The sequence below is a fragment of the Ranitomeya variabilis genome, chromosome 3 (genome assembly GCF_051348905.1).
Source record: "Ranitomeya variabilis isolate aRanVar5 chromosome 3, aRanVar5.hap1, whole genome shotgun sequence".
Taxonomy (NCBI): domain Eukaryota; kingdom Metazoa; phylum Chordata; class Amphibia; order Anura; family Dendrobatidae; genus Ranitomeya; species Ranitomeya variabilis.
In genome coordinates this window covers 315,361,591-315,388,635 of record NC_135234.1, presented here as the reverse complement: position 1 = coordinate 315,388,635, position 27,045 = coordinate 315,361,591, and the positions used below count along the sequence as shown (strand labels likewise).

At 43.2% G+C, this 27,045-nt stretch overlaps 1 protein-coding gene across 4 annotated transcripts in view; it reads right to left on the bottom strand.

The window, feature by feature from the left end:
* Positions 1-27,045, bottom strand: part of AHDC1 (AT-hook DNA binding motif containing 1) — a 137,455-nt gene that overhangs the window by 57,339 nt on the left and 53,071 nt on the right. For all 4 annotated transcript variants that reach the window (XR_013223844.1, XR_013223846.1, XR_013223845.1 and 1 more), the window contains 2 exons: positions 10,566-10,698; positions 8,870-8,916 (listed from right to left, as the gene is read on the bottom strand). Coding sequence is in view for 1 of the 4 variants with exons in the window: in XM_077295667.1 (XP_077151782.1) it covers positions 8,870-8,916; positions 10,566-10,698 (180 nt within the window). In the remaining 3 variants the exon portion in view is untranslated. The remainder of the gene's footprint in view (positions 1-8,869; positions 8,917-10,565; positions 10,699-27,045) is intronic.

Genomic DNA, 27,045 nt, shown 5'->3' with positions numbered 1-27,045 from the left:
TGTAAAGGAGTATGTGAAACAGTCTTTTGTGGAGCTTAGGAATGTCCTCACTTACTTTAGTGTTAGGGTAAGTTCACACAGGGCGTTTTTGCTGCTTTTTTATGCTAATTTTCAGCTGCTTTTTTACAGTACCAGCAAAGCCTATGAGATTTCAGAAATCACTTTTTGTGTGATCAGTATTTTGTGCTTTGCTGCATTTTTTGGACAGAGCACGTCACTTTCAGCGTTTTTCACCCATTGACTTGAATGGGTGTTGAAAAAAACGCTGCAAAAACGCAGGTATCATTATTTGCTGCTGAAAATTCAAGGACATTAGCATGGACACAAAAAAAAAAAAAAACGCACCAAAAAAGGCACCAAATACGCAAAGCCCCAAAAATGCACCTAACCCTTTTGACGCAGCTTCTTTCCTGCCAAGAAGATCAGGTTTTGCTGCAGAAAAAAAAGCTGCAAAAACGTCCTTTGGGAACTTACCCTTACTACCAAACAACTGCCTGCAACAGAAAATTGCCCTGCTGTGCCCTGACTGCAGTGAGACCTAGCATAACAATGCACTTAAGAGGAACCTGACATGTTATATATTCTGCCCAAACTGTGGGGAGCAAGTATTAGCTGTGCGATCACAGCCATGTATTTTTGACCCTGAAACGCTGCGGCGTTTCAGAAAGACATACTTTTATAGCTGCCGGACAGAGGTACACTGTGAACTAGTCGTATAGGCTGGTCACCAACAGCTTTTCTCTACCCGCTGACAGTGACTGCCACTTCTCTGCCTACATGGGCATAGTTATTAACAGTGTAGGGTTTTTTTTCTTAACTGCCGCTGCATTACAGGGTCAAGCATACATGGCTGGGATCCTACAACCAGTGACTGATACATGGTGCCCACGGTTTGGTAGCATGCATCACCTGTCAGGTTCAATTTATTTTCTAGTTATCGTGCTTCATGAAGTGGAACCTGCTTTAGAGTCATTCAATTTCAGCCAGGCATGTTTTACTATGAAACACTGCTGAATTTCAGAGAAAATAGTTTGAAGAGCTGGCCGAGGACTAGAAGGAGATACCTGACTAGTATTAGTGCAGTCTCTGGCCGTATTTGCCTCACCCCCAAGCAGTTGATTGAGAGGGACCCGTCAGTCAACCAAAACATTTTTTATTTTTTTTTTAAATCTGTTAACCCCTTAACGAAATTCGATATTCATTTTAAAACAGCGATTTGGAATAAGGGTATAGTGCCACCCAGAGTCCAAAAATCTCTAGTGTCTCAGCTATCGGGGTAGCAGAGACTCTGAAGATCACACCCAGTCAAAAATCAATGGAGGCAGGCCTCGCCGCCCCAACGCACGTTTCGCTTCTTCGTCACACCTCCTGACGAAGAAGCGAAACGTGCGTTGGGGCGGCGGGGACGCCACACACAGAGATATTATCCATGTAAGTGCTGCTAATTATTTATTTATTACACTGCCTCCATTGATTTTGACAGGGTGTTATGCCCCTACACTGTGTAGTTGATGTGCGTGTGATTCTAAATTATGACTAATACTTTATATGCAGGCATTATTATGGGAGAAAACCGGTGTATACATTGTTAGTGGCTGTCCCTGCTTTCTTAGCAGTTACCTTGTATATATTTTTGCAAAATAATTTTTTTATTTATATATTTAATTAAATTTTGGTATATTGGCACTTTATACTGTTTTTCTCTCTTTTGTTGGTTGATATAACAATCAGTTTTTTGTGCCTTTGAGATCTGGTATGGGTTTGGTGTTATAGCTATCAATATGACAAACACCTGAGTAGTACCTGTGGGTTCAAAAATCTCACTATATCCCAATTTTTGAGGGTTGTAGTTTCCAAAATGGGGTCAGATGTGGGGGGGATTTTCCATGGTTTAGGCACATAAGGGGCTTTCCAAATGCAACATGGTGTAAACTCTCTATTCCAGACATTTGTGTGTTCAGAAAGTCATTGTACGGCTTACCTTCCGAGCCCTGCATCTAAATAGAAGTTCACCCCCACATATGGGACATTGGCATACTCAGGAGAAAATGAACCTGAAAATCTGTTGTGCAATTTCTCCTGTTACCCTTGTGAAAATAATAAACTGGGGGCTAAACTTTTTGTGAAAAAAGTAAAATGTTAATTTCTCCTTCCACATACCTTTAATACTTGTGAAGCACCTGAAGCGTTAATAAACTTCTTGAATGTGGTTTTGATGACTTTAAGGGTATGTGCACACGTTGCGGATTTGGCTGCGGAGTTGCAGCGGATTGGCCGCTGCGGAGCCGCAGCAGATTGGCCGCTGCGGATTCGCAGCAGTTTTCCATGTGGTTTACAGTACCATGTAAACCTATGGAAAACCAAATCCACAGTGTCTAATAGGAATATACTCACCCTCGGACGCGCCCTGCTTCTTTCCGGCAGCCTTCCTTCCTAAGAATGAGCGCGTGAAGGACCTTAGATGACGTCACGGCTTGTCCATGTGACCGCTCGCAACCAATCACATGCCGCGACGTCACCGCAGGTCATTCACGCGCTCATTCTTAGGAAGGAAGCCTGCCGGTTAGTACCAGGGCGCGTCCGAGAGTGAGTATATCAATATTTTTTATTTTGATTCTTTATTTTACACATTAATATGGATCCCAGGGCCTGAAGGAGAGTTTCCTCTCCTTCAGACCCTGGGAACCATAGTATCCCATTGCACTGCATTGGGTTTCGTGTTGCGGCCGACCCCGACTTTTTTATAGGATCGGCCGATTTCACTCGACCCGACTTTTGAGAAAGTCGGGTTTCGTGAAACCCGACCCAATCCTATAAAAATAAAAGTCGCTCAACCCTAATTAACACATGTGGAATTATATACTTAACAAAAAAGTGTGAAACTGAAATTATGTCTTATATTCTAGGTTCTTCAAAGTAGCCACCTTTGGTTTGGTTTTTGCCATGTTTTTGTTGCGTTTTTTCATGCTTTTTTTTTCTCTTTGTGCATGCCGATAAAGTTGAGTGCACACAGAAAAAAAAATTACTTCCTGCAGATAGAATAGATAGAATGAAAAGATTGATAGGATAGATTGATAGACTAGATAGAATGAATAGATAGAATAGATACATTACCTGTGGTAACCTCTTTCCGGGCATTTTCCGGACCTCCGGTCAGGCTGTGAGGGAGCGCAGGCTGAGTGACGTCACCGCTCGTTACTGAGCCTGCGCCTGCTCTGTCTCATTTATTCCCCAGTACTTACAGCCGGGAGCTGTCACATTATCAGCGCTCCTGGTTGTAAGCTTCATCTCCCCCAGATACTGCATGGGACACTCGTTATATCGGACTACGATGGATCAGGGAGCATACTTTTGCTTTTTTATTCTATTTTTATTACAGAAGATCAAGGGCTTCGCTTTGAAATGGCAGAACAATAAAAAGATGGTCAAAACTGTGTTTCATTTCATTAAAATACTTTATTCTGCATGTGAAGGTGTGTTTATTTAACACACTAATTACTAAAGGATTAGTAATGGATAGTTGTCTTATTGACGCCTATCCATTACTGAGCCGGCTTAATGTCACCTTACAATAGCAAGGTCTCATTAACCCCTCATTACCTGGCTTGTAAAACGCTACAGGGCAAGTGGGAAGAGCCGGGCAAAGCGCCAGAGTTAGCGCATCTAATAGATGCGCCTTTTCTGGGCAGCTGCGGGCTGCTATTTTTAGGCTCGGGGAGGCCTATATCAATGGCCCCTTACCAGCCTGAGAATACCAACCCCCCGCTGTGAGCTTTAGCAAGGCTGGTAGTCAAAAAAATGGGGGGACCCCACGCCGTTTTTTTAAATTATTTACTTAAAGGGAACCTGTCACCCCGTTTTTTCAGTATGAGAAAAAAATACCATTAAATAGGGCCTGAGCTGTGCTAATAGTGTATTTTGTGTACCCTGATTCCCCACCTATGCTGCCGAAATACCTTACCAAAGTCGCCGTTTTCGCCTGTCAATCGAGGTGGTCTGGTCAAATGGGTGTGGAGAAATCGCTTCTTCTCCCCCAGATCTTGCTTATCTTTCCGTTGGTGGCGTAGTGGTTTGCGCATGCCCAACAGCGGAATGCACTGCGCAGCTGAAGAAAAAGAGCGCGATCTGCGCTATTCACCGCTTTATCGCTGGCGGCGGCCATCTTCCTGAGGCCGCGCGTGCGCAGATGGAGATCGCGGCGGCCATTTTCCTGAAGCCGATCTGCGAACTCGGCTTCAGGAAAATGGCCGCCGCGATATCCATCTGCGCACGCGCGGCATCCCGCGGCCATTTTCCTGAAGCCCCGGGCAGCAGAGCGCTTTATCTGCGCACGCGCGGCCTCAGGAAGATGACTATGATGACTTGATAACTAGCTTTGCTGAAGGTGACAGCTGGGGGTTGCAGCCCCCCGCTGTGAGTTTTGTCTGTCTGGTTATCAAAATTAGGTGGGAGCCCACGCGGGTTTTTTTGTTAACCCCTTAAGCCCCAGGGGTGGTTTGCACGTCAATGACCGGGCCAATTTTTACAATTCTGACCACTGTCCCTTTATGAGGTTATAACTCTGGAGCACTTCAAAGGATCCTGATGATTCTGAAACTGTTTTCTCGTGACATATTGTACTTCATGATAGTGGTAAAATTTCTTCAATAAGACTTGCGTTTATTTGTGAAAAAAAAAAAAATGGAAATTTGGGGAAACTTTTGAAAATTTCGCAATTTTCCAACTTTGAGTTTTTATGCCTTTAAATCACAGAGATATGTCACACAAAATACTTAAGTAACATTTCCCACATGTCTACTTTACATCAGCACAATTTTGGAACCAAAATGTTTTTTGTTAGGGAGTTATAAGGGTTAAAAGTTGACCAGCAATTAATCATTTTTACAACACCATTTTTTATTTTTTTTATAAAGGGACCACATCTCATTTGAAGTCATTTTGAGGGGTCTATATGATAGAAAATAACCAAGTGTAACACCATTCTAAAAACTGCATTCAAGAAGTTTATTAACCCTTCAGCTGTTTCACAGAAATTTTTGGAATGTTTAAATAAAAATGAACATTTAACTTTTTTTCCACACAAAATTTACTTCAGCTCCAATTTGATTTATTTTACCAAGGGCAACAGGAGAAAATGGACCCCAAAAGTTGTTGTACAATTTGTCCCGAGTACACCAATACCCCATATGTGGGGGTAAACCACTGTTTTAGCGCATGGCAGAGCTCGGAAGGGAAGGCGCGCTATTTGACTTTTCAATGCAAAATTGACTGGAATTGAGATGAGACGTCATGTTGCGTTTGGAGAGCCCCTGTTGTGCCTAAACATTGAACCCCCCCAAAAATGACATCATTTTGGAAAGTAGATCCCCTAAGGAACTTATCTAGATGTGTCGTGAGCACTTTGACCCACCAAGTGCTTCACAGAAGTTTATAATGCAGAGCCTTAAAAATAAAAAATCATTTTTTCACAAAAATGATCTTTTCACCCACAATTTTTTATTTTCCAAAGGGTAAGAGAAGAAATTGGACCCCAAAGGTTGTTGTGCAATTTGTCCTGAGTACGCTGATACCCCATATGTGGGGGTAATCCACTGTTTGGACGCATGGCAGAGCTCGGAAGGGAAGGCGCGCCGTTTGACTTTTCAATGCAAAATTGACAGGAATTGAGATGGGATGCCATGTTGCGTTTGGAGAGCCACTGATGTGCCTAAACATTGAAACCCCCCACAAGTGACACCATTTTGGAAAGTAGACTCCCTAAGGTACTTATCTAGATGTGTGGTGAGCACTTTAACCCACCAAGTGCTTCACAGAAGTTTATAACGCAGAGAAGTGAAAATAAAAATTATTTTTTTTTCCCCACAAAAATTATTTTTAGCCCCCCAGTTTTGTATTTTCCCAAGGGTAACAGGACACATTGGACAACTTTTGGGGTCCAATTTCTCCTGAGTACGCTGATACCACATATGTGGGGGGGGGGGGGGGGACCACCGCGTTTGGGCTCATGGCAGAGTTCGGAAAGGAAGGAGCGCCATTTGGAATGCAGACTTAGATGGATTGGTCTGCAGGCGTCACATTGCATTTGCAGAGCCCCTAATGTACCTAAACAGTAGAAACAAGTGACCCCCATATTGGAAACTAGACCCCCCCAAGGAACTTATCTAGATGTGTTGTGAGAACTTTGAACCCCAAAGCGTTTTACTACAGTTTATAAAGCAGAGATGTGAAAATAAAAAATCATTTTTTCCCATAAAAATGGTGTTTTAGCCCCCAAAATTTTTAATTTCTTAAGGGTAACAAGAGAAATTGGACCCCAGAAGTTGTTGTCCAATTTGTCCTGAGTACGCTGATACCCCATATGTTGGGGTAAACCCCTGTTTGAGCACACGGGAGAGCTCGGAAGGGAAGGAGCATTGTTTTACCTTTTCAACGCAGAATTGGCTGGAATTGAGATCAGACGCCATGTCGCGTTTGGAGAGCCCCTGATGTGCCTAAACAGTGGAAACCCCCAATTCTAACAGAAACCCTAACCCTAGCCCTAACGGGAAAATGAAAAATCCATTTTTTTAATTTTATTATTTTTCCCTAATTAAGGGGGTGATGAAGGGGGGTTTGATTTACTATTTATAGCGGGGTTTTTAGCGGATTTTTATTATTGGCAGCTGTCACACACTAACTGACACTTTTTATTGTATTTTATTGCAAAAAATAGTTTTTGCGTCTCCACATTTTGAGAGCTATAATTTTTCCATATTTTGGTCCACAGTCATGTGAGGTCTTGTTTTTTGCGGGACGAGTTGACGTTTTTATTGGTAACATTTTCAGGCATGTGACATTTTTTGATCGCTTTTTATTCCGATTTTTGTGATGCAGAATGACCAAAAACCAGCTATTCATGAATTTATTTTTGGGGAGGCGTTTATACCATTCCACGTTTGGTAAAATGGATAAAGCAGTTTTATTTTTCGGGTCAGTACGATTACAGCGATACCTCATTTATATCATTTTTTTATGTTTTGGCGCTTTTATACGATAAAACTATTTTATATAAAAATGAATTATTTTTGCATCGCTTTATTCTGAGGACTATAACTTATTTTTTCGCTGATGACGCTGTATAGCGGTTCGTTTTTTGCGGGACAAGATGACGTTTTCAGCGGTACAATGATTATTTATATCCGTCTCTTTGATCGTGTGTTATTACATTTTTTGTTCGGCGGTATAATAAAGCGTTTTTTGCCTCGGGTTTTTTTTTTTTTTTTTTTTACAGCGTGCAGCCTGCCATCTAGATGTAGCAGAGCCGAGTGTGACGTCACATCCAGCTGTACTTGACTTTTCTGCAGCAAATACGCTGCAGCAAAAGTCAACCTTGCGTATTTGCAGCGTTTTTTCACCACCCATTTAAGTCAATGGGTGAAAAACACTGAAAAAATACTGAAAGAAGTGACATGCCCTATGTAAAAAAAAAACGCTGCAAAGCACAAAATACTGATCACACAAAAACCCAATGTATGTGCATGAGATTTCTGAAATCTCATAGGCTTTGCTGGTACTGTAAAAAGCAGCTGAAAATTAGGATTAAAAAACGCCCTGTGTGAACGTACCCTAAGGGGTTAAAGGTCACAGTGTGTCAAAGTAAAACATACATAGCTGCAATAAAGGCCCTGATTCATACTGCCCATAATTTGGGTAGCATAAATTTAAAGACAAGTCTCCTTTAAAGGAGTTGAACACTTTTTCTTATAAATAAGCTGTAAATAGCAATATCTACAACATAGTTTATGATTAGCGCCATAGTTCTAATATGCTTGTAATAACAGTATATGCCAAGAACAGTGCTATGTTCCCAAAAATGATAGCTGATAAAGGGGCAAGAGCCACACCTATCCATTAGCGGCCTCAACTGAACACGACACCATGCATCTGCTAAGTTTCTTAATTTTCCATGTCCCTTAGTGATAACTTTGAAGACAGGTGTGCTGTATAGTCTGTGAAGCAGATGGTTCTTACAAGGGGCAGTGCTTCACAGACTAACATTGAGGATGAACTACTGATTACTGGGAAAATGACAATGTTATTTATGACTTATTGGTAAAAAAAAAAACACAAGCGTGAGACCCCTTGTAACAGAAAAATATAGCGAGTTGGGAGTATTCTCACAAAAGAAAAAAAAAACACCAATCTGTCAAACTTTGCACCATAGAGGCAGATCATTAAAAGGGGTTGCCCCCTACTTTTGCATTGATAACCTATGCTTACGGAAAAGAGAAATAAAAAAAAATAACTCTTAGGCTATGTGCGCACGTTAGAAAAGAGGTGCAGAATTTTCTGCACAAAATCCGCATCTCCTGGCAGAATCCGCAGCCGCGGATTTGCCGCGGTTTTTATGCGGATTTTGTGCGGTTTTTGCCCACTGCGGATTTTTAACATGGAGGGGTGCAGAAACGCTGCAGATCCGCACAAAAGAAGTGACAGGCACTTCTTTGAAATCCGCAGCAATTCCGCACAGCTATTTTTTTACCCCATTGATTTACATTGTACTGTACATCACAGTGCGGATCTGCAGCGTTTCTACGCAGAAAAATCCGCTGCGGATCCGCAGCAAATCCGCATCGTGTGCACATAGCCTTATCCAGGTCTGCAGCCAATATTCCATGATGTAGACAGTTTAACATGTGCAAACTGGTGAAAAAACGGTGATCAAAAATATAGCGAAATGAAATAAGAGAATTATAGTATGTAAAACATGTTTTAAGTTGTTTATTTTCAATTTTAAGACCGTAATCCTTCTGCCATTCTCAAAATCACTGCTAGATATTAGGTTAATCAGATGTATAATATATCATGTGGACAGTACAAGTGTACGTACTTTCTTGCCTGTCTTGCTTCAAACTTCTCCCGCTGTACTTGTGGTCTCTGTGGAAAGAGTAATTATATTTAAATTGACAAGAATTTAAATAAAGGTTTAAAGGGAATCTGTCACCCCTTTTCTTCGATTTGAGATAAAAATATGGTTCAATTGTGCCTGAGCTCTGCTTTCCAGCAGTACCTTTCAAATCCCCCGATTCCCCACCTTTGCTGAGAAAATACCTTTGCAATCTTTGTTTTCATATGTAAATTACCGTCCGATGGGCGTGGCCTATTCACCGTTTCTCTCCACCTCTTACCTTGCTCTACGCATTAGTTTATCTTCTGTCCTGCGTTGCCGTTGTTTTTCTGCGCCTGCGCATTGAAGTGGCCTCTCGGGCGTGCGCAGTATGTTTCGCCCAACAGTGGGCAAAGCATACAACTCATTATTGCGCATACGCCAGTTTACATTACGTTCTGTGCCCGAAGTCTTGCCATGCAAGGGGGCATAGAACGTAATGAAAAATGCGGGCGCATGCGCAATAGTGATTTTATGCTTTGACCACAGTTGGGCAAAGCATACTGCGCAGGCGCTAGGGGCCAATTCAATGCGCACACGCACAAACTGTATGGAATCTGTGCTATTCACAGATCTCGTTACGTCAAGCACACCGAGGAGAGGGGGGAGAGACAGCGAATAGGCCCCACCCATCGGACCGGGGGAATTTACATACAAAAAAACGGAGAGATTACAAAGGTATTTTCTCAGCAAAGGTGGGGAAACGGGGGATATGAAAGGTACTGCTGGTAAGCATAGCTCGGGCACAATTGAACCATATTTTTATCTCAAATCGAAAAAAAGGGGTGTTAGATTCCCTTTAACCATACAACTATAGAAATGTATACAAGCAAAATAAGGAGATTCAAGAAAGCTACAAAAACTTAGGTTGTTCACTGAGGATCACCCTTTTTCTTTAAACAGATAACTGTGGAATGAACAGTCTCAGGCTAAAGGAACCTCTGCTCATCAGCAATCACCAGAAAAACATTTCAATAAAAAAAAGTAGTTTAATGCTGCAGATTTCTACTCTGTCCTGTGGAAAGGTAAATTGATTTAAATGTTCACACATTGCAACTGCACCATGGCAATATGCAAGCATAGCTTAGCTGATATGTGGTAGCAATGTATGGACTGGTCTAATACATGAATCCTTGTTGGATTCAGAAGACTCTGAAGATTCTTGATTTATTCCCAAGCTTATGTCCAAACCAGAAAAACAATCAATGCATTTGCTATGCTTCATCTTGGGCAGACAGTCACTAACGTGCTTTATAAGTCCATGAGAAACCCTACTTGGCAAAAAACAAGTAAACATACAATTACCAGATCAACTGTCAGGCTTAATTTTTCAGGGATTTACATGTAACGTAACAGTGCACAGCTGTGCTATTGGTCAATTTTTTAGAAAACTGCACTCTAACGTTCACATGTAAACTGAGTGTGTGTTGCTAACTTATTTTCGACAGTAGCATCAGTAAGCGCTATCTGTAACCTCTAACAAGGAACTTTTCTGATCAGAATGAAGAAAGGCTTCTTGGGTAACTAGGCAATATGCAACAAACCCGCCCATTTAGAAGTAGAGATGAAAATGGAGCAGTCTGAATATTTACATACAGGTGACATGCAAAAAGGATGCTCATGACCCTGTCACACTTACCTTGAACGAGGGTGTCTACAGATTAGGGTCACTCTGCGACCCCTCTCGGTCTCCTTTGAAATTGGAGGATGCTTTTCGGCAGGAGTATCTCCATTTTCCAAGCTAGGAGGGACAAGGCCAGCTGCACTGACATCTGTAAAAAAAAAAAAGTAAACACAAGAAAAACATCACATTTATGATACTTCTTGGCTGCTCAGTGCATGGCTTCTCTTGGACATTCAGGAGAATGAACTAACTATAAGAAACTGCCTAACACTTATGATCTCGCTTTAGCCCAAACCTTTCTTTGACAACCTTTGGACTTGGTCTTTTCCCCAGTTTCCACCACCCTTTCCGCCCCCCCCCCCCTATTTCCTCTTCTCTTTCCTCCCCTGCTGTCTCATCTCCTGCCTCCATCCACCTTTCTCTCTTTCCTGTTATCTGTATCTCAGCATCCAGCAGAGTGGAGTATATATAATGTGTCTTCTCCACATACTGACAAGTCCTCACCTCAGGGCTGCATGCTCTCCCCCTCCTCTCTCCAACTTAATCCCATGATCTCCTCATGCCTCTCAAGGCTTCATGCTTCTCCCTGCAAGCACTGCTTTCGCATCTATATCTCACCTTAGCCTGCAAGACCCATATACTTCTCTAGATGCCTACTCATTCATCCTTACTCTTCTGGTGTTCGCATATCTGACAATGCATTCCTCAGTCCATTGTACTGAACTATGCCCACTCTGTCTGCAGGCAGCACTCCAGCGCCAACCTTTCCTATATGCCCTGATCATGGTTGTGCCGAGGGAAGTTTCTGTGCAGCTGTGGCCTCGGAGAACCTCCATTCGAGGCTTTATTTGCCTCTGCAAAGCCAGTGCTATCAGAAACAATATGCACAAATTTAGAAAAACTCCTATCTGAATCAGATACATTCACAGCACAAGTAAAACAAAGTTTATCGATAGAGATCATCAGCCATGCCAAAAATGACCAGCAGAAATGACCGTAGACAGAACAGTTTAGCATGTGCCAAAGCAATGCCACAATGAATAAACAGCTAGGTATACAGTGACATAAAATTCAGGACCATGTTAAAGCAATTTTCATAGAAAGTAGCACACAGGTTAAAGTGGATGTACAGGTTTATAAGAAAAAAAAAAAATAATAATCCAGAGAAATTCATGTTTTTCTTATATCAGATCGCCGATATCAATGTATCATTTTATTCAGCATCCTATGACCTACATGCCCCATGGCTTAGGAGGGTTGATCCTACGGATTCCCTTTAAAAAACACATTTCTTTAGACGGCTTATGACGTTACTTCACTAATATAACCCTTCCCTGTTCCCCCTTTCTAAATTTTTCTCCAAGTCTGGTTCTTCCTATTCATCTCTCTCCGCATCCTCCATGCACCCAATAGCACTTGGTAACTGCACTTAGATACTGGCTGATGGCCGGATTGTGCAGCTGCTTATTATTATAATGATAGCTGGACCGGACATAAGTATGTTCTACACATTGTGCCCCTCACACCACCCCATCTCCTCAGACTGTAAGCTTGCGAGAAAGACCTTCACTCCTCCTGTAACTGGTGAACTGTTCCTTTGTGATGTCTTTATTGTCTGCACAATTGTAACATGATGCGAAATATGTTAGTGCTATATAAATTAAATGAGTATTATGAAGGGGACCTCACTCCGGAGCCCCTGTTTATGAGCCAATCTGCACTAGTGGCTAGCATTCGGGGAGACACAGGCTATTATCTTATTACAAGGTCAGTAATACATCTGATTGGCTGCCACGTAACATGGTAGTGCATGCAGTGGTTGGAAGCGATCACGTGAGCCTCTGCCTCTCTAATTTCAGAGAAGCAGTCTTTGATGACAAAACCCCTTGAAATTGACATGGTTTCCAATTTGCAGCCCCAAAATAACCAGGACAATGAATGTCAATAGAGGTCAGTCTGTAGAAATTGTAAGCAGGGCCAGATGATAACACCAATCAAGCTGGTGGCGTCCAAGTCTAACAAAACTCCAATAACTGGTTGTGCACATGGGTAAAGGACACTAGAAGGAAAGGAGAGTGAGCCGACATTACAAGTCAGCAACACACAACATAGGCTGACATTGCTGGTTTATTTGTAGCAGACCTCATATACCTATATAATCTGACATCAGGAAGTGAGCTTGTGTCACAGCTGAGGGTGTGGGGGAGGGTAGAGGGCAGACAGATGGTGCAGTGATAAGAGGAGGGAGCAGGCATTGGATTCCAGGCACAGGACTAATTATAGCTGCCCTCCTCCCAGAATGCTTTGAGGCAGAAAGCACTCAGCCAGGGAACCACATCCTGGCAAAGCATTCCCCAGCCAGAAAGCCCTGCAGACCTTGGCATTATGACCAACCTCGTTCTTGCCTGAAATCAGCATGTGACAGTATAACCCTTTCTGCTCCAATGAAATGTTCTAAAACCTCTCTGCCCAAAATGAAATCTTCCACCTGACACCGTGCATATCCCGCAGCTGTGGGCAAGGCCAAACATCATGTGACTGGATGAATAGAAGGAGGAAATAACGCAAAGCACGGCGGTGTGCATGAGCGATGCGAATACATATCTAGGTACAGAGGACAGTATTTCTGGGAACGTACCACCACTATTCTCTGGCTGCTCTGCCAAACACAACAGCAGACCCCATTACCGTGCGGCCTTCTTACTCCCCACTGTGCAAGTCATTCAAATACAAGTGAGCCCCAAAGAAGGCAGTCACCGACTCCGTGGCCATGAATGTGGAACGGCTATGGGCACCCACACTGGTGAGCCCAACGCTGAACAGCAGATGTCTCTCTCTGCGTCTTTTCCCACTACAAAGCCCTGCACACTAACTCCTTCCTCCTGTCTCTCTCATCCTTTATTTATCTGCTTCCTCCTGTGTGCACAGATTAGCTGCTCCCCGCTGGATCCAGGATCTGTCAGACAGGCAGATAAAATACACAGCTACAAACAGAGAGGGGGTGTGCAGCTACTCCGCATCATTATACAGCTCAGCGTGTGCATCTTCTCTACAGATACTCAGTGCCACTCTCTGTTCTAACAGGATGCCGCTGTATCGGGCCTTACATGTGGTAGGGCAGAGGGAGCAGGAGCATGTTGCCTGGATACCGAATGTGGAAGTGGGTCATGCAGCAGTGGGGACACGGTGACATCCGAACGGGGAGTGCTCGCCATTAACCCATGGCGTGACAGAGACCTGTTGGATCAGAGACGCACTCTGCACAAGTCCTAACAACTCCTTCGGGTATAAATTGATGCACAGAAATGTTTGTGATAACCAAGTTCTGCTTGGCAGAAAAGTTCCTAATTAAAGAAATCCAGAAGTTGGGGGGGGGGGGGGGGGGGGGGGAGAGACAGCAACTCCCAAACAGACGTATCAGACAACCATAGACTCTGCTCAGGACGTGAGACTTGGTACAAATGAGAAAGCAGCCCCTTTCAGCATTTAGGCATGCAGATAGAGCGCAATCATTTTCCACAGCACTTTCCAGGCATCAGTATGACTTTGGGGTGTGGGAGGAAGCCCATGCAAACTCCTTGCTGATGTTGTCCTTGGTGGGATAGGAGCCACTGTGCTGCCCACCCGGACCTCCTTTGTTTCCTTACAACTCCAGCCGATCACATTGCTACAAATAGGGAACAATGACAGAAAGCCACAGACATGCATGTTCATCATATTGTCAGCCGTGTTATTAGCGGCTCCCTAGAACAGCCTAGATACGACATACCGGGCTTTTCTACTATTCATCAGTCAATAAACTTGGAAACGGTTCTGCAAAATGGTAAAGAGATATGTTCAAGATGGCTTTACTTAGCCTTAGCCAACGGACACACAGTCCTGCCTGCACTGGTGGGGCACAGACAGAAAAGGGCCCCTGTGAAAGAACAATATATGGGCCCTTTGTAGCCCAAGAGCGCCTAAAAACGCAAAATTGCACCTGCTTTGGGAGTGTAAATGGCCCCACTGACATGTCTGCCCCTGTTGGCACATCCCCATCTCAGTCCTGCCACCGTAATACATGGAGTGGGGGGCTATGTGCACTTCTAAGGTGTGGAGAACATCTGGTAAACACCATTGATTTTCCTTCCCAATCCTAGCGCAGCTAAGTGATTTTTTTTCTCCAGACATTGTACATCTATAGACACATTATGTGTGCAGGAAGCTTTTATTCCAAGCAGTCCCTGGCTAGGTGACAAGGTCATGTTATCCCCAGAGCTGACAGTCACATCATATGACAAGGGAGGGTGCCTTCTTACTTACAAGGTGCTGGTTACCATAGGTACAGAGCTCAGCAAGGAAAGTGCTACTCCATTGCTGTGCTCGGCAGGGTGCTCTGAGGCAGGGAAGCGGCTGATGAGCAAGCTGCCAGGAAAGGGTTACACATTGCCACACTGCAGTGAATGGTCTCTCACAGTCTGACCTCTCACAGAATAATCAGTTCAGTGATTCGGACTCTGAGGGCTAGAGATGGTTGTGCTGCAGGAGCTTTCTAAATAGAGAGCAGATGGGCCCAGTATAGCTGACTTGGCCAGTGATAGCTGATACAGAGAACAAAGCCATGGAAGCGCACTTCTCAAAACAGACTTTACGGCATTTTTAACGGCTAGAGCACCAATTTAATAGTATTTTGCAACCAGACAAAACATTTACATGTGTGAAAAGAAGCCATTTTTCCCCTGATTTAATATACATTTATTTAATATAGCGCCACCTAAGATTGCAGTCACTAACTTAAAGGCCACATAAGGGCCAATTTTCTATGGAGCCAACAGAATTACTAGTCTGCTACTGGAGGGCGAGAGGGAACCAAAGTACACAGACAAGCCCAATGTGTACGCCAAAAACCAAGGCACATACAGGCACTGCCTGGACCCTAGCGATCCATTACATATACACAAGTCTTTCTGGGGAGGAGGGGTTTATTTACAAAAATTAGGAACAGACTGTAGAAACATGGTAAGGTTTCAGGCACAGGATGACCCCAGGGTCTATTTCAGGTTAGGAGATCTATTGTGTCATGGACAGAATACACAACTCATGTGAATGGTCCCCTGGTGAAACATACCATAACCATACTCATTTCACATCACTGCCTAAAAGCGGTTTAGGGCTTTTTCAATCCATTTCCTAAAGGTACCTTCACACTAACCGACTTTGCAGCGATAACGATAGCGATCCGTGACGTTGCAGCGTCCTGGCTAGTGATATCGTTGTGTTTGACACGCAGCAGCGATCAGAATCCTGCTGTGATATCGCTGGTCGTTGCTGAAAGTTCAGAACTTTATTTGGTCGTCAGATCGGCGCGTATCGTTGTGTTTGACACCAAAAGCAACGATGCCAGCGATGTTTTACAATGGTAACCAGGGTAAATATCGGGTTACTAAGCGCAGCTCCCCAGCGACCACACAACAACTTACCAACGATCACGGCCAGGTCGTATCGCTGGTCGTGATCGTTGGTAAATCGTTTAGTGTGAAGGTACCTTAAGTCTTTATTTTTAGTAATATCTAATCAAGCCTTGTGTCAAGTTAATTAAATACAGTTGTGGCCAAAAGTATTGACACCCCTGCAATTCTGTCAGATAATACTCAGTTTCTTCCTGAAAATGATTGCAAACACAAATTCTTTGGTATTATTATCTTCATTTAGTCTTAAATGAAAAAAACAAAAAGAATTGTCCTAAAGCCAAATTGGCTATAATTCCACACCAAACATAAAAAAGGGGGTGGACAAAAGTATTGGCACTGTTCGAAAAATCATGTGATGCTTCTCTAATTTGTGTAATTAACAGCACCTGTAACTTACCTGTGACACCTAACAGGTGTTGGCAATAACCAAATCACACTTGCAGCCAGTTGACATGGATTAAAGTTGACTCAACCTCTGTCCTGTGTCCTTGTGTGTACCACAATGATCATGGAGAAAGAAAGAAGACCAAAGAACTGTCTGAGGACTTGAGAAACCAAATTGTGAGGAAGCATGAGCAATCTCAAGGCTACAAGTCCATCTCCAAAGACCTGAATGTTCCTGTGTCTACCGTGCGTAGTATCATCAAGAAGTTTAAAGCTCATGGCACTGTGGCTAAAGGTACCTTCACACTGAACAACTTAACAACGATATCGCTAGCGATCCGTGACGTTGCAGCGTCCTGGATAGCGATATCGTTGTGTTTGACACGCAGCAGCGATCAGGATCCTGCTGTGACATCGTTGGTCGGAGCTAGAAGGCCAGCACCTTATTTCGTCGCTGGATCTCCCGCAGACATCGCTGAATCGGCGTGTGTGACGCCGATTCAGCGAGGTCTTCACTGGTAACCAGGGTAAACATCGGGTTACTAAACGCAGGGCCGCGCTTAGTAACCCGATATTTACCCTGGTTACCAGTGTAAATGTAAAAAAACAAAAACACTACATACTTACATTCCGATGTCTGTCGCGTCCCCTGGCGTTCTGCTTCCCTGCACTGTGTCAGCGCCGGCTGGCCGTAAAGCAGAGCACAGCGGTGACGTCACCGCTCTGCTTTACGGCCGGCGCTTAAAGTGCAGGGAAGCGGACGCCGGGGAACGCGACAGACACCGGAATGTAAGTATGCAGTGTTTGTTTTTTTTTACATTTACACTGGTAACCAGGGTAAACATCGGGTTACTAAGCGCGGCCCTGCGCTTAGTAACCCGATGTTTACCCTGGTTACCCGGGGACTTCGGCATCGTTGGTCGCTGGAGAACTGTCTGTGTGACAGCTCTCCAGCGACCACACAGTGACGCTGCAGCGATCGGCATCGTTGTCTAGATCGCTGCAGCGTCGCTAAATGTGACGGTACCTTAACCCCCCTAGATGTGGACGGAAAAGAAAAATTTACAAGAGATTTCAATGCAAGATTGTGCGGATGGTGGATAAAGAACCTCGACTAACATCCAAACAAGTTCAAGCTGCCCTGCAGTCCGAGGGTACAACAGTGTCAACCCGTACTATCCTTCGGCGTCTGAATGAAAAGGGACTGTATGGTAGGAGACCCAGGAAGACCCCACTTCTTACCCAGAGACATAAAAAAGCCAGGCTGGAGTTTGCCAAAACTTACCTGAAAAAGCATAAGACGTTTTGGAAGAATGTTCTCTGGTCAGATGAGACAAAAGTAGAGCTTTTTGGGCAAAGGCATCAACATAGAGTTTACAGGAGAAAAAAAAAAAGAGGCATTCAAAGAAAAGAACACGCTCCCTACAGTCAAACATGGCAGAGGTTCCCTGATGTTTTGGGGTTGCTATGCTGCCTCTGGCACTGGACTGCTTGACCGTTTGCATGGCATTATGAAGTCTGAAGACTACCAACAAATTTTGCAGCATAATGTAGGGCCCAGTGTGAGAAAGCTGGGTCTCCCTCAGAGGTCATGGGTCTTCCAGCAGGACAATAACCCAGAACACACTTCAAAAAAGCACTAAAAAATGGTTTGAGAGAAAGCACTGGAGACTTCTAAGGTGGCCAGCAATGAGTCCAGACCTGAATCCCATAGAACACCTGTGGAGAGATCTAAAAATGGCAGTTTGGAGAAGGCACTTAAACCCTCCCTCGACCAAAATTGTGCTGCTAATTATAGACCTGTCTCTAATCTTCCCTTCATCTCTAAACTCCTCGAACGCCTGGTCCACTCCCGTCTTACCCGCTATCTCTCAGATAACTCTTCTCGACCCTCTTCAATCTGGCTTCCGCTCTTTACAGTCTACTGAAACTGCCCTCACTAAAGTCTCTAATGACCTACTAACAGCTAAATCTAATGGTCACTACTCCATGCTAATTCTCTTGGATCTTTCCGCAGCATTCAACACTGTGGATCATCAGCTCCTCCTCACTATGCTCCGCTCCATCGGCATCAAGGACACGGTTCTCTCTTGGTTCTCCTATCTCTGACCGATCCTTCACTGTATGTTTTGCTGGTTCCTTCTCCTCTCCCCTTCCCCTTACTGTTGGGGTTCCTCAAGGATCAGTCCTAGGCCCCCTCCTCTTCTCTTTGTATACTGCCCCTATTGGACAAACAATCAGTAGATTTGGTTTCCAGTACCATCTCTATGCTGAAGACACCCAATTATACACCTCTTCTCCTGCTTTCACTCCGACCTTCTTAGAAAACACCAGTGATTGTCTCTAACATCATGTCCTCCCTCTATCTGAAACTGAACCTGTCAAAAACTGAACTCCTCGTGTTCTCTCCCTCTACTAACCTACCTTTGCCTGACATTGCCATCTCCGTGTGCGGTTCCACCATTACTCCCAAGCAACATGCCCGCTGCCTTGGGGTCATCCTTGATTCCGCGCTTTCATTCACCCCCCACATCCGATCTTCTTATCTGCATCTCAAAAATATTTCTAGAATTCGCCCTTTTCTTACTTTTGACTCTGCAAAAACTCTTACTGTCTCAATTATTCATTCTTGTCTGGACTATTGTAACTCTCTACTAATCGGCCTCCCTCTTACCAAACTCTCCCCGCTCCAATCTGTCCTGAATGCTGCTGCCAGGATCATATTCCTCACCAACCGTTACACCAATGCCTCTACCTTGTGCCAGTCATTACACTGGCTACCCATCCACTCCAGAATCCAGTACAAAACTACTACCCTCATCCACAAAGCACTCCATGGCTCAGCACCACCCTACATCTCTTCTCTGGTCTCAGTCTATCACCCTACCCGTGCCCTCCGCTCCGCTAATGACCTCAGGTTAGCATCCTCAATAATCAGAACCTCCCACTCCAGTCTCCAAGACTTTACACGTGCTGCGCCGATTCTTTGGAATGCACTACCTAGGTTAATACGATTAATCCCCAATCCCCACAGTTTTAAGCGTGCCCTAAAAACGCATTTGTTCAGACTGGCCTACCGCCTCAACGCATTAACCTAACTATCCCTGTGTGGCCTAATTAAAATAAAAAAAAAATAAAAAAAAACAATCAGGTTCCTCGCATCATGTTCTCATACACTTTATGCAGTCAATAGCCTCTGTGTCTGTACTGCTACATACTTAGGCTGTTAACTGGTTCATGCAGCTTTACATGAACACCCGAGCCTTACACTATGGCTGGTCCAAATAACTAAAGCAATTGTTACCATCTACCTCTCGTGTCTCCCCTTTTCCTCCTAGTTTGTAAGCTTGCGAGCAGGGCCCTCATTCCTCCTGGTATCTGTTTTGAACTGTGATTTATGTTATGCTGTAATGTCTATTGTCTGTACAAGTCCCCTCTATAAGTTGTAAAGCGCTGCAGAATATGTTGGCGCTATATAAATAAAATTATTATTATTATTATTATTATTATTATTATTATTATTAAGGCACCCTTCAAATATCAGGGACCTGGAGCAGTTTGCCAAAGAAGAATGGTCTAAAATTCCAGCAGCGCATTGTAAGAAACTCATTGATGGTTACCGGAAGCGGTTGGTCGCAGTTATTTTGGCTAAAGGTTGTGCAACCAAGTATTAGCCTGAGGGTGCCAATACTTTTGTCTGGCCCATTTTTGAAGTTTTGTGTGAAATGATCAAGGTTTTGCTTCATTCTCTTTTGTGTTTTTTCATTTAAGACAAATTAAATGAAGATAATACCAAAGAATTTGTGTTTGCAATCATTTTCAGGAAGAAACGTGAGTATTATCTGACAGAATTGCAGGGGTGTCAATACTTTTGGCCACAACTGTATAGTGAATAGGGCTTTGTCCCACGTATACAGATACACCTTGAAAAAGGCCTTATTGCGGCTGAAATGTTGGATGTCATCTGTTTTTCACTTGGATCGATAAAATGAAGGGTTATTTTATTCCTCTTGAACTGCAATTTGAGTGCCAAAGTTTTTCTATCTGTTGAAGATTACTGCTTACTTCTGAGCGATTTATTTTTTTTTTTAAACACGCGCAGAAACAGACACACACACACACACACACACACACACACACACACAAGAAATCCCCATTTTGTTATAATTCTCAGAAACTGTTCACATTTCCGTTGGGAGGGTCAATCAGAGATGCCATCAAAAATACTGTGCCTAACTACAGAAACTCGACAGACCATATTTTAATAAATAGGACTGACTAGTGCCGTTGGCAGCAGTCAGGTCAGGGATCCGGCACTTCCGTTATTTTCATTGTCCTGCTACAAGAACTGGAGAGCAACGGAAATAACGAATACAGATGTGAACTGAGCCTTAGGCTCAGGACGTCTCTCAGTGGCATCGCTGACAATTGCGTGCTTACATTAGAAATGCTACATGGTTGAGCTTCAGCTTGTACAAATGAATCATACATTTTCACATAGGGATCAATTACCTCAAATCAATGTGCATTGAGTCTCATCCACAAAGCCATCTTTCCAGGGTGCGCTGCAGAGGAAACTGCTCACACGCAAACGTAGATGAGCATGGACTCAAACTATTTAAAAAGACTAAAAATAATACGACCACATAACTCCTCAGACTCCACTCCATCCTTTATCATGGTGCAATTACAACACACCAGTGCTACATGGCAAAACTGTTCATGAAATCAGAGAGACATTTCAGAACACGGAGCAGCACGGTGGCTCAGTGCTTTGCAGCCCTGGTATCCCGTGTTCAAATCCCACCAAGGACAACATCTGCAAGGAGTTTGTATGTTCTCCTCGTGGGTTTCCTCCGGGTTCTCCCTGCCACATTCAAAGACATACTGATAGGTAATCTATATTGTGAGCCCCATCTCGGACAGTGATGATAATGTCTGTAAAGCGCTACGGAATATGATAGAGCTATTTAAGCAAAGCATAATAAACAAATACAAACTTGTGCAGATTAGTATTAAAATGCAGGAAAAGTGCTTACGTGTACCACCAGGCAATTAAGTGGAATTTAACTTCACAGAATAGTTTATAAGTGATTGACTGGGTCCTTCATCCTGGACCCTAAACCAATTACTAGAACAGGGGTCCTCAGTCTCTTCTTCATCCTCGCCTGTGGTGAAGTGAGCATGACTGGAGTTATCAGATGTGCTCTCTTGTGCCACGGATAGTGACAAATGGTCAAGCATAGACTAAATGCACAGTTGTCACGTGGTTTAAACTCCTGATTGTGGTTGTACAGTCAGGAGGAATGGGGGATAGGGACCCTTGCTGGTGATTGGCGAATTTCCCAAAGAATAGACATTTTAGACAATTCTTGGCAAAACCCTTAAGTGGAGAAAAACCTTGAAAACGTAACTAAAATCTGAAAATTCAGTGAATAACTTTCATTTCCTCTTTAATGTTCATGTGTATCAAGTGAATATTCATCTTGCTAAATAACTTGTGTATTACCTTGTACATCTATGTTAAAAGGTGAATACAATATAAAATCAGCAATGGGAGACTGTGTCCACTGTTTCTTGAATCCTAGAACATTAAGGCTACGTTCACACGATCCGTTTTTCACTGCGGATTTTTCCGGTCCTTTTTCGGGGAAATCCGCAGTGGAAAACGGCGGTGCTTCTCTCGGCGGATTTGTGTCCTTTTTCTTCTGCGGATTCCACTGCGGGTTTCCAACTGCAGTTTCCTATTGGTGCTGTTGGAAACCCGCAGCGGAATCCGCTGAAAGAATTGACATGTTACTTCTTTTTTCCGTTGGCAAATCCGCGCGGATTTTCCAGCGAAAAAAAGGATCGTCGGCACAGCGGGTTTTGTTTTCCATAGGGTAACATTGTACTGTACCCTGCATGGAAAACGGCTGCGGATCCGTAGCTGCAATTCCGCTACGGATCCGCAGCAAAAAACGGATCGTGTGAACGTAGCCTAAAGGTTTTCCCAAAAAGTCAAGTTATCCCTTTGCCCCTAGTTTGCAGATTCTGCAGCCCTGTTGTGTGATCACTGGAGGTCCCAGCAGCCAGACCCCCAATCATCCCGAGAATGTGTTCCAGGGCACTAAGAACTTCATCTTGAATGGCGCGAAGGTGCCCAGGCTCCACTTCATTCATTATCAAGACTGCAAAAAATACAAGAAAGCTGTAGCCCATTTCTCCCATTTATAGTGAAAGGAGCAGAGGCCGAGCATGTACACCACTGATCCAGTTAAGAACATGCACTGCCTCTTTCTTGAGATTCTGAAACTCATTCGAGACTGCTGGGTAGGGAATAACTTGCGATTTTGGGTTTAGGCGTCTAACAGTCTACACTTCATAATTCCAAGAATTTTTCGTGATCAATGCCCAATGTGAACCTAACCAGTCATAAGACTACAAAAAAATGCTCTGTCGTAATTGATATAGAATTGTTTGTTGGTTTTTTTGTTTGTTTTTTTTTACAGGGGCATAAAAATTATCCTTGGTCAAAAAAAAAATTTCTATTTAAACAGCGGTGTGCAGTTAACGTACGTAAGGGTTTTGATCACTTTCACAAAACCAGTATGGTCATTTGTAGTAAGTAAATTTTTTATCATCAATTAGCGCTTATAGCGCTGTGTAAGTCACTCATACCTGTAACCTGTTACTGAATGGCTACCATAAAATTCATTGCATAAAGAACCATCCAAATTTGTAAAGAACAAACATGAATAGCAAGAAAGCCATGAGAAATTTGAGGTTACATTACAACGGCTGCATTACTGTAATATCACATTTTATAAACTAATGGGAGCAAATTGGTTTATTCTGTTCGATGCTGTTTTCCTAATGAATTAGGAAATTGAATTGCTTGAACTCAGGTTACACTTTAATTCTTGAGTTTTAGGAATTTTAAAAAAAAAAAAAGCAGATTAGTAGTAACCATTTAACTACTGCCGACACATGAGTTTACGGCAAGTGGTCAGGACTCTATTATCGGAGCACTAAGTTGTAACTGCAGAATGCCACATCCGGGATCTGCAGTGTGATTACTGGGGTTTAGTATATAGTGTGTGATGCCAGTCTTTCCACGTTACAAAGAACTCTTCCCATCAGTAGCTGCAGAGGAAGTTTAAGGCCAGAGTCACACTAGGATACAGTATCAGATGCGATATGCTAATGACACTCGGGCTCCAGCTCCGCTGTGAGCATAATCCAAGTGTCAGTGCTCTGTGCTCCAGTCCTGACATGCAAGAATCAGAGCACAGCTGCGGAGAAATTAATTTTCTCCATTTCCTCCATTGACAGCATCAACAGAAATCGCACTGCACTCGGGTGATAAGAGTGCTGTGTGATGTTTCATACGCACCCATGGACTGGTCTGGGTGCGTGCGATCCAATTCTTGGATGCAATGGGATTGGTTTTCATATGCTGATTTGGCATGGGAAAATAATTGTAGATGTGAGCTGTAACATTGAGCAGAGTGCAATCCAATTTCATCGCAACTGTGAGCGAGCCCTTAAAGGGAACCTGTCACCTGAATTTGGCGAGACCAGTTTTGGGTCATATGGGCGGGGTTTTCGGGTGTTTGATTCACCCTTTCCTTACCCGCTGGCTGCAATATTGGATTGAAGTTCATTCTCTGTACTCCGGAGTACACGCCAGCGCAAGGCAATATTGCCTTGCGCTGGCGTGTACTCCGGAGGACAGAGAATGAACTTCAATCCAATATTGCGGCCAGCATGCAGCCAGCGGGTAAGGAAAGGGTTTATCAAAAACCCAAAAACCCCGCCCATATGACCCAAAACTGGTCCCGCCAAATTCAGGTGACAGGTTCCCTTTAAGAGTCAATTGACTACTTTTTAATACCAAAGTAAAAAATATTTAAAAAAATAAATAAATAAAGACTAGTGGACCAATGTGGTCAAAAACCGCAAGTTACATATTTATTAGACAGTAGACTCAAGACTAACATACGCTACTAAAATTTGTACCCAGTTGTCCAGACTCTTTGAAATTTTTTTTTTTGGTATGAAAATATGGAATGAAATAAGTAATTATTAACTCATTAATCTCCTGCCCATTTCTGTAACCTGGCCTTTAACAAAGACGATTTAAGAACATGTGCCCCTGCCCGCATCACTGGAGGGCAGGTTACAGAGACCACTTGGGCACCTGGGCAGCAGCAGCGCAGCGTAATAATAGTCCAGTGTCACTTGAAGTGATGTTTTACACAATGTAATTTTTTTTGTTTTTTTGTGGAGTGCTTTTGTTTAACAAAGCACAGTCTACTGCTCTATCCAACACAGTTAATACAAAAAATATAATATATAATGAAGACGCACGTTAGCCAGACACCAAAACCTTGCCTTATTTGTATTGCACAGTAAAATGACAAGATAAAATTGTGATAGTTACAACCACAAGCAGTTTAGTGGTTTCATCCAATTTTACAAAATGTTATAAAACTTTATCAGGGACAATTCCACTGTGCTGCCACTGTCTATCTAAATAAAGTACGGTACATTAAAAAAATACAACTGAAAACCCAACCAGCTAATATTTTTCTTAATTACCGGTAGTTAAAAAAATAATTACAATTGTTACTACTACTGCTTTTATTTCTCTACAGCAGAGGTGGAGAATCTCAGGCCCTTGGGTCGTTTATGGCCCTCGATCTTTTAACTGGCCCTTGGCCAGATTCCTGGGGACCGCAGTACTTGGGGCCCGCAGCTATATTTTGACAGCTGCCAGTCCTTTAATATCTTCTTGCTCTGAGCACTCGCACGTAATATTCCCTATAAAACACTGAGGAGCGTGCAATGAAAGATTACATCCTGACACCAGTGCCAGAGTTAGGATGTACTTTGTGGGCAGAGTTAGTGCGTGATTTATACGGCCCCCGAAGGATGGTATAACTATCCAAATGGTCCTACAAAGTGGACAGGCACACCCTTTGCCTTCACATCTCAACAAATTCTGTACATGAATGAAAAGAAAGCTTTCTCTAAGCTGGTTGTGCATCTGAAAGAGCCTGATGATCCACAAGGGTGGAGGCAGTATGTGTTCCTATTTCATAAGTTACATGCAGTATATATCACACCCATATGCTGATATTTCTAGTTATAATAAAGGTTCATGTGTCACTGGTAGCATGACATTGTAAGCCAGTATGTACAAAGGTGGTGGTAAAAAAGAAAAAGCACAAATTATAACACCTAAAAACAATCCTATTTTGTAGAGAAAGCTAGTGGATGATATTACTGGTTTGCTTGATTAACAGAAAAAGTTGTCATTTTTAAGTGTTAACAGAAGTTATGAATCCAGAAATATTAGATGCCTCAATATTTTCTAACACTGAGCAACCAGCAGTAATGGGTACTGGGGACATGATCTTAACTCTTGGCACTATTTATGCAGTACCATAGTCTATCTCCTGTCTAAAGTGGAAAAACAACAGGTTAGTCACCAAAATATGAATGTTTAAGATCATATCAAATAGACTCCAGGTATGCCTGGCACCATCCCTGGAATCACCCTATACCCATCCTCCTCTTGGACTGCATGTCTTCATGTATTAATGTGTTTCTACATTAATGTGCACCTTCAAGTTGATAAAAATAACAAGCAGCGGACAGACTATGATTTTCCATAAATTTACCAGTAACCATTCATAGTACATTTATCCTGCTAAATACATTACTACAAAATGCATGTTGAAGCAATCCGTTCTACAATGCTTGTTGCAAAGATTCCTTGGAAGTATAGTTTTTAGTGATGAGTGAGTGTACTCGTTAGGGTGATCTCCGAGTATTTGTTAGGCTATGTGCACACGATGCGGATTTAGTGCAGATCCGCACTGTGATGTACAGTACAATGTAAATCAATGAGGGAAAAAAAGCTGTGCACATGGTGCAGAAAAATCCGTGCGGAAGCGCTGCGGATTTAAAAGAAGTGTATGTCACTTCTTTTGTGTGGATCTGCAGCGTTTCTCCACCCTTCCATTACAGAAATCCGCAGTGGTAAAAACCGCAGAAAATCCGCACCTGCGGTTTCTGCCAGGAGATGCGGATTTTGTACAGAAAATTCTGCACCCCATACCGCAATGTGTGCACATAGCCTTAGTGTTCGGAGATTAAGTTTTCATCACCGCAGATGTACTCAGCCTGGGTAGTAGCTGTAAATCATTCAGCTGAGGCGATGAAAACAATCTCCGAGCAGTCAAATACTCGGAGGTCACCCAAGCAACGAGTACACTCGCTCATCACTAATAGTTTTACATTTCCAAAGCCATGTTTTCTGGTGACCATTGTGCCCGATGACTTTCAGCAGCAGCCGCCGCCATGAGTGACGTCAATGCTGCAGCCAATCGAGAAAGAGGAAGCAGCGGTGCAGAGGCAGTCCTGGACCTGCAGTTGCTGAATACAGGGCATTTTGCCATTTGTACACGAGACAAGCCAGGGAAGAAATATCAATCTGGTGAATATTAAACAAAAAAATGTGATGTTTATCTGACACTTTCAAATAGTCTATGTTCAACTGGAGAACACAAATTTCAGAAACCACAATTCCTGCCAATGGTGTTATCAATTGTCTAATCCAGAGGTCCCCAACCGCCGGTCCGCGGACCAGGACCGGCCGGGCCGTTGGGGTC